Source organism: Mesocricetus auratus, unplaced genomic scaffold (genome assembly GCF_017639785.1).
Source record: "Mesocricetus auratus isolate SY011 unplaced genomic scaffold, BCM_Maur_2.0 Super-Scaffold_100019, whole genome shotgun sequence".
In the NCBI taxonomy this organism is placed as follows: Eukaryota; Metazoa; Chordata; class Mammalia; order Rodentia; family Cricetidae; genus Mesocricetus; species Mesocricetus auratus.
Genome location: NW_024429200.1, coordinates 12,067,327 through 12,081,542, shown reverse-complemented (window position 1 = coordinate 12,081,542; position 14,216 = coordinate 12,067,327). Strand labels below are relative to the sequence as shown.

Here is a 14,216-nt window from a genome sequence, read left to right as displayed (position 1 = left end):
TGGCGGGCCGGGGTAAACTAATCGCGGTGATTGGGGACGAGGACACGGTGACGGGTTTCCTTCTGGGCGGCATAGGGGAGCTTAACAAGAACCGCCACCCTAATTTCCTGGTGGTTGAGAAGGACACCACCATCAATGAGATCGAAGACACTTTCAGGTACGGTAGCCCGTGAGGCCTAAATGGGTCCTCCTGCTAGTTACCAGCGCGGGGAGAATTAGGGGCCTGTTTACCTGGGTGTCAAGCGGCCATGGGGATCGGGATGGCCCTGGAAGCCATCAGCGCATCCGAAGCAGAGGCCTCCGCCGCCTCAGTTCCCCTCTGGAGCTCAGAGGGGTCCGGCGTGAGGCAGGTCCCCGAGCTCCCCGTCACATGATTGTGTGTCAGGTTGGAAGGAGAGCAGAGCCTGCCGTCCGCCCTTGCCGGAATTGGACTCCTGGAGTTTCCAGGAGGTGGAGACCCGCGGCTCCGCGTTTCTTCCGGGATCCCCGACGCTCACCTGTAATGCTCGACCTCACGCTTTGAGTCATACCCTAACCAAACCACATCCAGTGTGGGTCTGGACAGTGGGCTCGTGTGTGTGTGTGTGTGTGTGTGTGTGTGTGTGTACACGTGTGTGGTGTATACACACACCTCATTTTTCCCACAACTGTCCTGTCAGGTAGTGGTTATTCCCCCTTACCGGTGAGGAAAATAAAGGGCGGGATAAGGCACAGGCCCAAAGACACCAGCTGTAAGAGGCAGAACCTAGGCCAACTCCTCTTTCGTTTGTAAACAGTTTCTCTGTGTAGTCCTGGACCTCGCTCTGTAGACCAGGCTGGCCTCGAACTCACAGAGATCCGCCTGCCTCCGCCTCCCGAGTGTTGGGTGTGAAGGCGGGCGCCAGCCCTATCCGTCTGTTTTTATTAATTACCGAGTCTGTGTGTGTGGTGTGTGACTGGGGGCAGGTGCTTGTCACTGCACACATGGAGGTCAGAGGACAACCTTGGAAATGAGTTTTCTCTTTCCATGGGCTTCGAGCATGGAAGAACTCAACTAGCCATCAGGCACATTTCCCCGAGCCTCCTTGATAGCCCTCCTTTGCCTTTCCTAGGCTAGAGCCTACTCCTGCTTCTGCGGCTACCTTCAGTGTGCCTTGGGGCTTTCATTTGTCTTGAGCACACGGGGCAGATCGCCTGGGAAGTATGGCCTTCCACAAAGACCTTGTTCTTCAAGCCATCACTTTGTGCCCTGGGTCAGAGCTCATAGTTTCAAAAAGTGGCTGAGGTCTTCCTTCCAAGCCAGGAAGTACCCTGTTGACTAGAATCTAGGGGTGCCAACGCCCTGTGCTTTCCCGCCTTTTATGGGGCTCCTGAGCCGAGTCTCAGGAATAAACTGCCCTCACCTATCTTCCCTAAACAGCCCAGTCAGCTGGCTGAGACTAGTTCACACTGCCTGGGACGTGGCAGGCTCTGACCTGGGAGACTGTGATCAGCTGATCTCTGAGCAATGTGGTAAAATGACCTCCGTTGCCACTGGAGGACAGATTTTTCTTCTAAGAATTTCCATGTTTCCAACAAGAAGGGATCCTAAAACGATCAAGTCAAATCTGTTCCATGGTTGGCACAAAGTAGGTGCCCAGTAAATCATTGCTATTGTTTTGTTTTTTGAGACAGAGTTTGTTTGTGTAGTCTTGGCCTTCCTGGAACTCAATCTGTAGACCAGGCTGGCTGCAAACTCACAGTGATCCTCCTGCCTCCGCCCCCGAAGTGCTGGGATTAAAGGGGTGCCTCTACCTCCTTGCTTGCTTGCTTCTTTGGTTTTTCAGTAAATTATTTTTAATGAGCAGATGGCTGTGTGGGGGAGTGATCACATGACAGGAAGGCCATAATGACAGTTTGTGTGGAAACTGTGATTCCGTCATTGCTGAGTTTCCTCTTTCCATCTTGTCTGCGACTCCTGACCGCTGTCCTGGCCTCGTCAGCACAGACCTTGAGGCCTTCGGTGGTCTCCTCAGCTCTGTATTTTAAAATGTCTCCCTTCTCTGCCTTCGTCAGTAGTAAGAGTCTGACATTTCTAGAATCTTCTTATGCAGATAGATACAAAGGGCCTCATACCTATTTCCTTCTCCTTCCCTTTCTACCCAGAGGCAGCATTTGGCGCAGTCTGACGTACACCCTAGCCAGTGTGGTTCTGAGCTCTTCATCCAAGGAAAGCTACGGCTGAGACCTTGTGCCTCTGGTCACTGCCATCCTCCTTTTCTTTCCCACAGGCAGTTTCTGAACAGGGATGACATTGGCATTATTCTCATCAACCAGTACATTGCAGAGATGGTCCGGCATGCCCTCGACGCCCACCAGCGGTCCATCCCAGCTGTCCTGGAGATCCCATCCAAGGAGCATCCATACGATGCAGCCAAAGACTCCATCCTGCGCAGGGCCAAGGGCATGTTCACCGCCGAAGACCTGCGCTAGGGCTCCCCAACCCTCTCACTACCAGGCCCCTCCCGGTTTGCCATCCTCTATTTAAGTTTGAAGCCTTGGTTTCCAGCTCCTCCCTTTCTCTTCACTGAGTGGCTCCTAAGCTGTTGGGGCTCTGCTGTTCAGATCCAGGCTGGTTAGGGAAAGAAAGCCCAACCGTCTCTCTCCACTACCTCCTCCCTGTGCTGTTACACAGTAACATTGTCGATATTAAAAGAATATTCTCTCCAAATGGGTACAGTGTTGGGGGACATCAGATGCAATTGTGGGAAAGCTACCAAAGGGCCGGGTGAGGAAGAATTGAGCCAGGGGCCTGGTTCAAGGACCGGCCACCTGGGTCATAGACTGGCTGAGGGATGGAGGGTGAAGTGTGAGCCCAGCGTGTCCTCACTTTGTGTCTTCACTCGGTCCTCAGGGTGCTGGGAGGCGCCTTGCCCAAGGGGCAAAAGCAGTTGCGTAGGACTGTCCTTCTAGATCAAGTCTCACTCAACCTGTGGGTCTAGACCCCTGTGGGGTTGGACGACACTTTATCACCTAAGACCAATAGAAAACACAGATATTTACATTACAATTCATTACAGTTGTGAAGTAGCGATGAAAATAATTTTACGGTTGGGGGTCACCACAGCATGAGGAACCGCATTAAAGGGCCACAGCATTAGGAATGCTGAGAACCACTGCTCTAGGTCGAGCCTGGGGTCTACAGGTGTTTGGTTAGTGAGCCCTGCGCTGGGCTCCTCAGAAAGGGTCACACAGGGCATCTGCTGAGGGCAGTGGCGGGTAGAACCCTGGCCCTGTGTGAGGTGAAGCTCGGTTGCCAGGTGACTGTCCCAGAGTGGCCACTGTCTGCCTGCTGGGCTCACTCAGCAGTAGCCCCCCCCCATAGTGCTCATTTCCTTGCCGCCATGTCGAGGCAGCTCAACATGGACACCCTGCGGCAAAACTTCTGGAAGGAGGAATACCTCAGAGAGATGAAGTTGCGCTGTGAATGGCACCACAAGTACGGGGCTCTGGTGAAGGCCAAGCAGAAGGCGAAGGCTGCGGCCCGCCTGCCCCTCAGACTGCCCACCCTGCTGCCTACAGCCCCGGTCTCCACACCACCTACCTCCAAAGCAGCCCCTTCTAAGGCCCCCAGCCCCGGCCCAGAGACTCCTTTGCAGTCAGAAATGTACCCAGTGCCACCTGACACCAAAGCCCTGCTGTATGAAGGCATCTCCCATGACTTTCAGGGGCGCTACCAGTATCTCAACACCCGAAAACTGGACCTGCCAGAGACACGCTACCTGTTCCCCATCACTACCAACTTCACATACGGCTGGCAGCTGGGTGAGCCCCGACCTCCCAGGATTGAGTCACCTCACAAATGTGGAACTCCGCCTTATGCTGGATAGTGGAGATTCCAGGGCAAGGCAATAGATCTAAGAGGGACAAGCCCTGTGGAATGAAGGGATGGGGAGGGCCGGGGAAGGGCATGTGCTTTGGGTTAGACTGTTAGCAAAGGCCTTTTCTTGAGGCTTTTAAGGCTGAGGGTAAATGATGTGGAGAGGGCTTTGGATTTTACCCTCATCTGAGGGGAAGCTAGTGAGAGTTTAAAGCAGGTGAGTGATACTGGATTCAGGAAGTTGACACATATAACAGATGAGTTAGGTGTTTGTTTTGTGTTTTCTTGGCAAGATGTGAGTAGGATTAGCAGAACTGAAATCAAGGGTGTTTTGGACAAAACTCAATGGAGCTCATTGATGGCTTGAAGGCGGCAGGGACAGCAATCGATGGCAGGGCACACATTGTTGTAGCTGCTGGTAAAATGGGAAGAGACAGGCTGGAGATGTGTGACTAGAGATCTGTGTGGTCGTGGTGGGTTCCAGATGTCGCCGAGGCAGCTATGCGAGGAAGTATGACCTTCAGGGTTAGACCAGAGGGAGCCAGTGTAAGACTATTTAAAGCAAAGCATGGGAGGTGGCCAGAAGGCGGGCTGCCATCGACAAGAAGGCCGCCCACCTGAGTGCCCCGCCCAGGCTGAAGGTAGATCATCAGCTGGGACAGAGGCTTCTCAGAAGCGGGAAAGCAGTAAGACCACGGTGTCTTCCCACTGATGCGGGCGCCTGAGTGTCTGTTTACTACCAGTCAAGAATGTCTAGGGACTGTGCCCCACCCTGAGTGCAGAAAAGGTGGGTGGTTGGAGGACACAGTTCCCTCATCCCCACCACCCACCCAGCAAAAGCAAGCGGAAGCCCCAGAGGGACAGAAGTCCCATGTCCCCACGGTCTGTCCCTGTGACAGTCACACACTGACCCGGTGGCCCTGGGGAGAGAGTGCTCTGTCATCTAGATACCAAAAAGAAGGCTCTGGAGGAATGAACATCTAGGTGGCCATGGCAGGCAGCTGCAGGCCACACTGCCACCAATGCCGAGCCGGTTGCCCAAACCCAGGCGAACCGTCCTGTAGCCCCCACTCCTCAGAAGCCCTTTCTGTTTATTCACACAGTGGGCCCAACTCGGGCAGAGTCCTAGGGCTATGTGACAGACTCCTGAGCTTTGAGACCCTTCCCCAGAAACCCATTCCTAGTGTCTGACATCTCTCCCCAGGCCCCCCTACAAAGCAAGAGTTGGTCTCCTGCAAGATGTGCCGCATCGAGTCATTCTTCCGCAAGAATGGGGCCTTTGCACTGCTGGATCCCCGAGACCTGGCCATCTGACCTCGGGCCTGGCAGTGACTTTTGGGCGGAAAGAGCAAATAATAGGATTCTTGGTGGAGCTATATTGCTGTGTGTATTTTTGGCCTTGAGGCTTCCCTCTGGACATTTCTGAAACTACCTCACACCTGGGGTCACCCTGCGGCCTTTTCCTTAGCCATCATCTCCGTATCTCCACGAGGACTGAGTAAGGACAGCAGCAGGATGTGTGGTGTGCGCACTATTCTCCAGGACTGGGCTTCTCAGTGCCAGGGGACAGTAGCTCCTGAAAGTTCTGGGTGTTCCTGGGAAGGACAGTGACGTTGTCAGTGAGATGTTAGGGCAAAGGACCACCTCCCGTTCCCCGCCCGCCTCTCACCTGGCCCCGAGGGCCCGCAGCCACTGAGTCCTGCCGCGGTGCACTTGTTCCAGCCGCTCCCGCAAGATGCGTCTCCATCCTGCCGCATCCCCCTAGATGACAAGAGCTCTGAGCAGGGCGGGTGCGCCGGAGCCTCCCAGCGGCCGCCCCTCTCCCGCTGAGCCCCTCGGAAGCCAGCCGCTGGCTACTGCCCTCGCCTCCGGGGCAGAGCCATGGTGGTCGAGCCGCCCTTCCCCAGGTGCTAGCCTGTGGTGCCATCTGAGCTGCGCTGGGAGGGAGCCCCAGAGGGTGAACCCGGCGACGGTGGTTCCCGAGGATGCGGAGTCGTTCCAGGACCTGGGGAGGCAGCAGTCAGCCGGGCTCCGCCTCGGCGACCCCTCTGGCCACCTCACCCCCGGCAGGCGGGGCCCCGGGACGGGACGCACCCGGAGCCGCTGCTGCTCGCGGTCCCGCAGCCGCCGCTCCCTGGCCGCGCGGTGCAGCTCCAGCAGCCGCTGCAGAGCCTCCTGCTCAGCGCCGGCCGGTGCCTCCTCCCTGCTCCGGGGCTCGGGCCACGCGGCCTTCCAGGATTTGGGGTCCCTAGGGCCTCTCTGCTCCCAGAGAGCATCCTGGAGCCTCGGCTGGGGCTCCTGCGGCCTTCGGAGAGGGGATGGGGCCCAAGGAGGCATCGCGGCAGGGGTGGGGGCCCAGGCCCCTTCCTGGGTGGCCACCACCGGTGTCAGCTGGGCGCTACTACCTGGGGGTCCTGGTATCCCCGTCTCCGCATGCTGGGGGATCGGTTTTCCCGGGGACCTGCAAACGTCCCTGGAATGGCCCTCAGGGTCGCCCTCTTCCTGGCGCCACACTTTCGCTACTCCCTGAGCTTCCCCCCAGACTTCTGAATTACCACCGTCCCCACACTGAGGGGTTTTGACTTCCTGCTGAGCCTGCTTCCTTTCTCTTTGGCTCTGAGGAGCCCCTTTGCCTGGTCTCCGAGTCGACTCTCCTGTATAACCCCGAGGCGACTGCCCACGCTGACCCTGTGGTGTCTCCTCAGGGCTACCCTGAGGAGAGTCGGTCAACAGTGTCTGGGGCTCTGCCCCCTCGGCTCTCTCGTGGCTCAGGCCAGCGCCAAGCCCCTTGGAGGGGTCGTGGAGTTCTGGCAAGCCCTGGGAAGCGAGGTCAGAGGGCTCTGGGCCTTCCTGGCCCAGCGTTCCCTCCTGCGGGCTTCTCAGTGTCTGTCCACAGGAAGTCTGAACATTTGGCTCTGCTTGACTCCTTTCTTCTATCTTGCCTGGGCCCTAGGAAAGAAAAACATTTTGGGTCCAAGAAATGTGTGCTCTTTCCCAGTGTGTCCCGTATGCGTGGCCACCGTCACCACTGCTAAGCCTGTTTCATGTGTCGTGGAAGGTCTTGGAAATTGCCCCTTCTTCCACCCAGCAGCCCACCTCAACCCAGCCGTCTTCTCCCAGGCGGCCTGCGCCCCTGCTGCCCCTGAGAGGGCTCTTGCCCATGGCCCTTTGACCCTTTCACCTTGAGTTCTGAGTTTCCTGGCTCCTTGAAGCTACTGCTGCCGGGGGCATGTGAGTAACCTGAGGTGGAAAGGCAGATGTTAGCTAATGCCCACGGAGGCCTAGGCTCTTACAGGCATTCCACCTGACTAAGAATGAAGATCCCCGGGGTGGGCCCTATGCATAGGTGAAGGAGGAGTCCCAGGGGCAGCACTTAAGCTTCAAGTCACAATTCGCACCCGGTCATTCCAGCCCCTGCACTGTCTACTATGTGTTACCTGCACCTGCAAACAGCCAGCCCCCGCTTCCTCATCTCTTAAGAGACCTACACTTCCTCCCCCAAGACCACCCCCACTTTGTCCAGGCATGCTAGTTCAGGCCCACAGAATAGGCCTGCTGTGTGTGCCATGCTTGCCCTGTTACGAAGGAAAATTCTGCTTAGATCTTTGTTTCTGGCAATAAAATCAAATGAAATTTTGAGTCAGAGTCTACTTTAAAAACTGCCAAGTCTTCATAATTAACAAAAGAAGTCTAAAACGAGGAAAGCACTGTCCCTGCTCTCTGCAGCTGTGGAAAAGAGAGCCGCTCTGCACCCACAGCACCGGTTCCTAAATCGAGCTCCTTTGCAAGACTGTTAAATCTTTCCCTTGCAAGGAAAACAGTGTATTCACAACAGTAACCACAGGGGTGTGTTTTCTATGGAAATACATGCGGCTTCAAAGAGCCTTTTAAACAAAAGAGTCTTATAAGATTCTTGGCTTTAGAAATCATTGCCAAAAAGTGGAAAAAAACAATCCCCTACCTTCTTCCTTCTAAGTTGTGGTCTTAGAGAGCCCCCCCTCCCAGCTAATATATTGTAGACAGCCCCCTACCCCCAGGTAATACAGTGTAATTTGTATCCTTGTCTTCCCAAGAGACAACATACTCATAATTACTCTGTCAATCAAAAAAAGAACCATTAGTACTCTTCCAAGTGATGAAACAATTGGAAGTATGTAGCTTTGACCGATGTACTGTTTGACACATAATTTGAGAATCAATCAACACAACAGGCTAGGGGAGGGGAGGCCAGGGCATCTATCCCACCAAACCCTGTCTGCCCACTTAATGTCTTACTCTCTCCCAAGGTTGTGGTCTCAAAGAGTAGAACAAGTAGGTCCTCCCATGTCTCTGTCTGGCCCCTGTGTTTGACATCAGGGTAGCAAGTGGATAGCCTTGGATTGCTATTCTGTTCCTTTTTCCCTATTCCTTCAACTGCTGGCTCTTCCTGCCTGAGCCCCAATTCAATTCAGAATCCCACTGGACACAGTGCTTGAGACAGCTGGTGCCGACCGGGAAGTTGACAATAAAAGCTACTTCTGTTGAGCATCCTGGTGCACGCATAATCCTAGCACTTGTGAGGCTAAGGCAGGAGGGCTGTGAACTCAAGATCAGCCTGGACTATACAGCAAGTTCCAGGTTAAGATAGCCTATACAAAGCTGGGCAGTGGTGGCACATGCTTTTAGTCTCAGTGCCCCCCATCCCCCACCCCCGAAGGCAGATCACGGAGTTCGAGGCCAACCTGGTCTACATAGTGAGTACCAGGACAGCCGGGGCTACACAGTGAAACCCTGTCTGTGGGTGAGCAGGGAGAAAAGAAAAAGAGAACAACAAAACAAAATAAAAAGATGGCCCACACAGCAAGACCCTGTCTCGAAAAACAAAATAAAATAAAAATAAATTAAAATCCTATTTGCCACCCCCAGCTGACTTGACACCCAGTGAAAAGGTATGAGATCAGGATGACATTGTCCCTGTCTCCCAGTCTTGTCTGGCTTACCAGCTCCAGGAGCGCATGCTCCCTTGGCTCCTCGACACGCTCCTGTTGGTGTACCAGGTGTCTCTGCAGGCGTAATGGGGCCCTCCGGCCTTGGGTCTGTGTTGTTCCCGCCTTCCCCCAGATCTGAGGCAGATGAGGGGTCTGTGGCCTGCCTCCTGCAGGAGTTCAGCAGCTGCAGTGGGGAGCAGCCTGCCTGCTAGACTCCCTCACCCCTCCCTCCGGGCTGCCAAGTGACCCAACTCCACATCCAGGGAGCCTCCCCTGACTCCTGCACCCTGGGAGCTGCATTACCCTTCCAGGGATTGAGTGTAGGGCAAGTATGGGTACAACGGAACAAGGGTCTGGAGGGAATTGGAGGCAGGAGGGACACTAGGAGGGCTTGATGGTTTGTAGGTTCTCCGTCGCTGTAAGGCAGTACTAAGAACACAGAGTCCCAGGGGAGCAATTCTCACCCCTTTAGGAGCTGATGGCTATCACTTGGGGCTTCCCCAGCCTGGGTTGGAGGGTGCAGCTTGGAATTCTGCAAGGATTAAGAGAGCCCAGACCCACAGGGTAGCATTCTCCAGGTGTGGAAGGAAGCTTCCAGCAGGCCCTCGTGTTGCCTGCCTGGTGGCATTCACGCCCTTTGTGACACCTCTTCCTCAAGGCTGGCTGAACTCTTCCTCGGTAGTCACTACTAACAAACCTTTTGTTACCACAGAGGATGCCTCAGCCCTGAGAAGCCACTAACTTGACCTCAGTGACAGGACTGTGGTGTCATCCCTAGTTCTCAGCTCTGTTTTGGAACCTATCCAAAGGATCGGCCCAGCTTGGGTCCTGCATGTGGGAGCCCATGGCATAGACTGCTCAGCATCCCTGTCTCAGGACCATGCTGGGCGCCATCGCCTCTGCCCTCTTGGACCTGCCAGATGACAGCCTCCCCTCTGGGCAGCCACGTGGAAGGCTTTGCATACGGCTCACAGTTGATTTCACCAGCCATTTGTCTTCGAGTTGGGAGAACGTAGTGTTTGTTGGGTGTGGTGGGAACCCTTTTGTTCCAATAGTCCAGGGGTTCAACCAATGGCCTTTGAAGAGAATCTAGAAGGATCTGTCATCACCCGCATATATAGCTGAGCAAGTGGAAGCTTAGAGTCCACAGGAAACTACAAAGCAGACGTGAACCTAGGCCTGAAAGTCCTCAAAGCCCATGCGTCTCCCACTTGCCCTCACCCTCTTGACTACCTCGGTGTCACATGGTACCCCTACTTACCAGCTGCTCAGAGTTCCCATCTAGATTCCTGCCCCAGGACTGGCTGCACTGGTTCCATGCATGCTGAGTCTGCTTCCTCTGGCCATAGGACCCAGCCCAGGGGGGCCAGAAGAGGCCCAACCCAACCCCAGTCAGCAGCTCCAAGTCCCAGAGAAGCTGCATGGGGGGAGAGCCAGGAAATGAGGGGATCCACTCTGCCTTCTGCGTCTGCCTCCCCCATGTGCCAGCCCCTACCTTCTCCTGGGCCCGTAGGCTCTGCTCCATCTTCAGCAGTACCATGGGTAGCTGCAGGCCTGGGGGACAGTCCCAGCCCTCATGAACCTGGAGTGGGGATCAAGGGTGGGGTCAGGTCCCTGTCTGCTAGTTCTTTGGAAGCAGCCCGCAGCCTTCTGTACCTGCTGTAATGCAGTTTGGAGCTGGCCTAGACTCGAAGGGCGCTGGAAGAGAAGTTGGTGCAGGGTCAACACTTGCTTGGGGCTGCAGGGGAGTCTTGGACCCCCAGGAGGGGTTGCCCGTGCCATGGGGAAGAGAACAGGACAAATGTCCTCTCCTCCTCCGTATCTGTATCTGCCACAGGGGCCGCAAGGGAGGTGGAGGACAAGAAACAAGGGACAAAAGCTCTCGTATTTCAATAATGCAGGGCCCTGACACCTGAGCAGGGCCAGGTTGTGCAGGAGCCTCCCGGGGACACTGGGGTCACTCTTGGATAGGTTTCTTGAACTAGAGATGGAATGCGGAGCATGGTACAAGAGACCTCAGTACCCGTACCTATTTGCAACCTAATGACTATTTGTCTTACATATGCATTGTTCTAATTTTGTTTATGTTGCTGTGATAAAATGGCCCAAGAGAAAGCAGCTTACCTGAGGGGCTGCAGAGATGACTCAGCAGCTAAGAGCACTTGCTGTCCGTGCAGAGGGCCCAGGTAGGTCGCCAGCATCCACGTGGCAGCTCACAACCATCTGTAAAACCAATTCCAAGGACCCTTCACCCTCTTCTGGTCTCTGTGAGCACCCGGCACATGTCCATATAGTCATGCAGGAAAACACACACATAAAATAAAAACAAGTTCATTGTAAGAAAAAAAAAAACAACCTAGAGGAGAAAGGTAGCAGGTTACAGCCCATCACTGTAGGGAAGTAGCCATGGCAGGAGATATGTAGTCACATCACATCTGTGGTCAAAAGCAGAGAAAAGAAATACATGTGCTTACTACTCTACCTTTATACAGTCCAGGTGCCCCAACCAGGGGACAGAATCATCCACTTTCAGACTGTTTCTTCCCACAGCAATTAAAGCAACCAAGATAGCACCCCACAGACATGCCCACAGGGCAACCTGGCCAAGACAGTGCCCCGCAGACATGCCCACAGGCAACCTGGCCAAGACAGCCCCTGTGGCAGCACCCCAGGTGAATTAACCATCACATGAATACGCCGTGCTTACAGGAATTTTCTACCTGTGTGGTCTGACCACCATGCCAGTGTGCTACGTATGGGTTGTGGTGACAGCAGCAGCTCCTGGCAGCCCGACGTGTGTCGGGATCCACACGCCTCCGCATGAGACTCCTTCTCACAGCTGGTGCTGTGTCCATCCTCATCACACATCATAAGACTGGCTCCGGAGAGCCTCCCACTCACTCGGAGAGACATGACAAGAGCACTCTGGGAGAGCATGGTCCAGGGACAATCAGTGAGAGGTGAGTGTGAACGGTGAGTGTGAGTGTGAACGGTGAGAGTGAACGGTGAGAGTGAACAGTGGGGTGAGTGTGAACAGTGGGGAGAGTGTGAACGGTGACAGTGAGTGTGAACGGTGACAGTGAGTGTGAACAGTGAGAGTGAGTGTGAACAGTAAGAGTGAACGGTGAGAGTGAACAGTGGGGTGAGTGTGAACAGTGGGGAGAGTGTGAACAGCGAGTGTGAACAGTGGGGAGAGTGTGAACAGCGAGTGTGAACAGTGGGGTGAGTGTGAACGGTGAGAGTGAACAGTGAGAGTGAACAGTGGGGTGAGTGTGAACAGTGAGAGTGAGTGTGAACAGCGAGTGTGAACAGCAGGGTGAGTGTGAACAGTGAGAGTGAACAGTGAGAGTGAACAGTGGGGTGAGTGTGAACAGTGGGGTGAGTGTGAACAGTGAGAGTGAGTGTGAACAGCGAGTGTGAACAGCGGGGTGAGTGTGAACAGTGAGAGTAAACAGTGGGGTGAGTGTGAACGGTGAGTGTGAACAGTGAGAGTAAACAGTGAGTGTGAATGGTGAGAGTGAGTGTGAATGGTGAGAGTGAGTGTGAACAGTGGGGTGAGTGTGACCAGTGAGTGTGACCAGTGGGGTGAACAGTGGGTGAGTGTGAACAGTGAGTGTGAACAGTGAGTGTGAGTGTGAACAGGGAGTCCAGCAATAGTGCAGCCTCTGCCCACCCGTTGTTCCCGGTCACCCACCCACTCCTCTTCCTGGCAGATCCACGCTGTCGCTAGTCTCATGTGACGTAGGCAAACTAAAGAAAGGAAAGGACCAAATGCAGACACAGGGCTACTCTACGACTGGGATGTCAGCTTCCTCCAGAGACCCATTGTCAAAGGCTTAGTCCCCGGCTGGCACTATTGGGAGATGCTGCGGCCTTTTTTTGTTTGTTTGTTTGTTTGTTTTGTTTTGTTTTTACGAGACAGGGTTTCTCTGTATTGTTTTGGAGGCTGTCGGTCCAGCCTGGCCTCGAATTTGCAGAGATCCGCCTGCCTCTGCCTCCCGAGTGCTGGGATTAAAGGCGTGCGCCACCAACGCCCGGCTAGATGCTGTGGTCTTTTAAGGATGCAGTATTGTAGAAAATCCTTAAGTCGTTGGCAACTGAAGTCTATTTTGGGGCCCCTGCCCTGCCTTGTCTCTTTGTTTCCTGGCCCATGATGTAAGACATTTGCTCGGATGGGTAATCCCTGCTGTTGACATCTGCGGCCCTTACCAAAGGCCTAGAGCAACAAGGCAAGCCAGCCTTGGATGGGAACCTCCAGAACTGTGGGCCAAAACAAGCCTTTTCATTTGTAAATTAAATGCTTTGTGCATGTCACTGTAGTAATGGAAAGTGGATCAAGGCAGCCTGGATCTTGTGACAGCCTGTGTTGTCCTGAGCAACATGGCTTGCTTGCAACTTTACTGTCCCCGCAGGAGGCAGTGGTACAGACTTTTCTCTCTTGCCCAAAGTGAAAATGGCCTCTTTATTCAAAAGGCTGAGCTGGAAGGATGGGTGGGCTCCATTCAATTCAGTACTCTGTTGCCTAAGTAAATAATGAAGGACTTGTCTACATCCTCTCCTGGGCCATTCGGCCCTTACTTAGCTTAGAATATTGGGGCCATTAGTGACAATAGAGTCCTCTGATCTTAAAACCACGATTCCTAAAACCATTAAAGTCACATATATATGGCAAAGAGAACTCAAATTCTGAACTATTTCTATTTCAAAACCCATGTTCCCTCCCCACAATGACATCTTGGCAAGCTGTTTTTACGGTCTACATGCCCGCCTGATGCTTGGCTGGGAACACACAGATGCACATGCACATGACGTGTTTCTAAGGGTTCTCATGTATATGCACGAATGCATATGAAGCTTCTATTGTCTCTCTCTCCCTAGGCATGGAGTCCTGTGTCACCAGCTCTGAGTGTGACCAAGAAGAAGCATCCAGTGCCACCAAACCCAGAAGAAAGAAACATGAAGGCTAGACATGGTTTGTACCTCTTCTCAGTGGCTCTTCGGTCCCTGCAAGTTCCCACATGGATCCACAGAGGGTCTCACGTAAGTCACACGTCTTTAATCTCAGCACTTGGGAGGCCAAGGAAAATCTCTTTGAGTTTGAGGCTACCCTGGTCTACAGAGTGAGATTCAGAACAGCCAAGGCTACACAGAGAAATTCTATCTTGAAAAAACAAAACAAAACAAAACAAAAAGCTTAATAATCATGCCTACCTCACAGACTAGGCACAGGGCAGAAACCAAGGCATGTGGGTCATTCTTTCTGTTTCTAAGCTTCCTAGACAGCATCAGGAAGTGGCTAGTTGGGGCAGCCCAGGGATATAGGCATAAGGATGACTCTGACCACTGGGCCCCACGTTCCAAGGAGCCCAGCCTCTACATGAGTGCGATGAAGAAATAGACACACAAGGAAA

The 14,216-nt window shown here is 53.9% G+C and overlaps 3 protein-coding genes across 3 annotated transcripts in view; 2 read left to right on the top strand and 1 right to left on the bottom strand.

Moving 5' to 3' along the window:
* The window catches only part of Atp6v1f (ATPase H+ transporting V1 subunit F), a 2,781-nt gene extending 92 nt beyond the window's left edge, over positions 1 to 2,689 (top strand). Inside the window, exons 1-2 of the mRNA XM_040728684.1 lie at positions 1 to 157; positions 2,250 to 2,689. The exon at positions 1 to 157 is cut by the window's left edge and continues 92 nt beyond it. Coding sequence (XP_040584618.1) covers positions 1 to 157; positions 2,250 to 2,451 — 359 coding nt within the window. The 3' untranslated portion in view covers positions 2,452 to 2,689. The remainder of the gene's footprint in view (positions 158 to 2,249) is intronic.
* A 126-nt stretch (positions 2,690 to 2,815) lies between these two features.
* Positions 2,816 to 7,477, top strand: Atp6v1fnb (ATP6V1F neighbor). Its single transcript, XM_040728683.1, has 2 exons — positions 2,816 to 3,783; positions 5,043 to 7,477. Exons 1-2 carry the CDS (start codon positions 3,363 to 3,365, stop codon positions 5,150 to 5,152), a joined length of 531 nt encoding a protein of 176 aa, XP_040584617.1. The 5' UTR covers positions 2,816 to 3,362; the 3' UTR covers positions 5,153 to 7,477.
* On the bottom strand, positions 5,207 to 7,000 carry LOC106021778 (chromosome alignment-maintaining phosphoprotein 1-like). The gene is made up of 5 exons (XM_040728472.1): positions 6,935 to 7,000; positions 5,933 to 6,787; positions 5,754 to 5,843; positions 5,508 to 5,599; positions 5,207 to 5,433 (listed from the first exon to the last, which is right to left on the bottom strand). The coding sequence occupies exons 1-5, from the start codon at positions 6,998 to 7,000 to the stop codon at positions 5,370 to 5,372; spliced, it is 1,167 nt and encodes a 388-aa protein (XP_040584406.1). The 3' UTR covers positions 5,207 to 5,369.
* Positions 7,478 to 14,216: the final 6,739 nt, after the last annotated feature.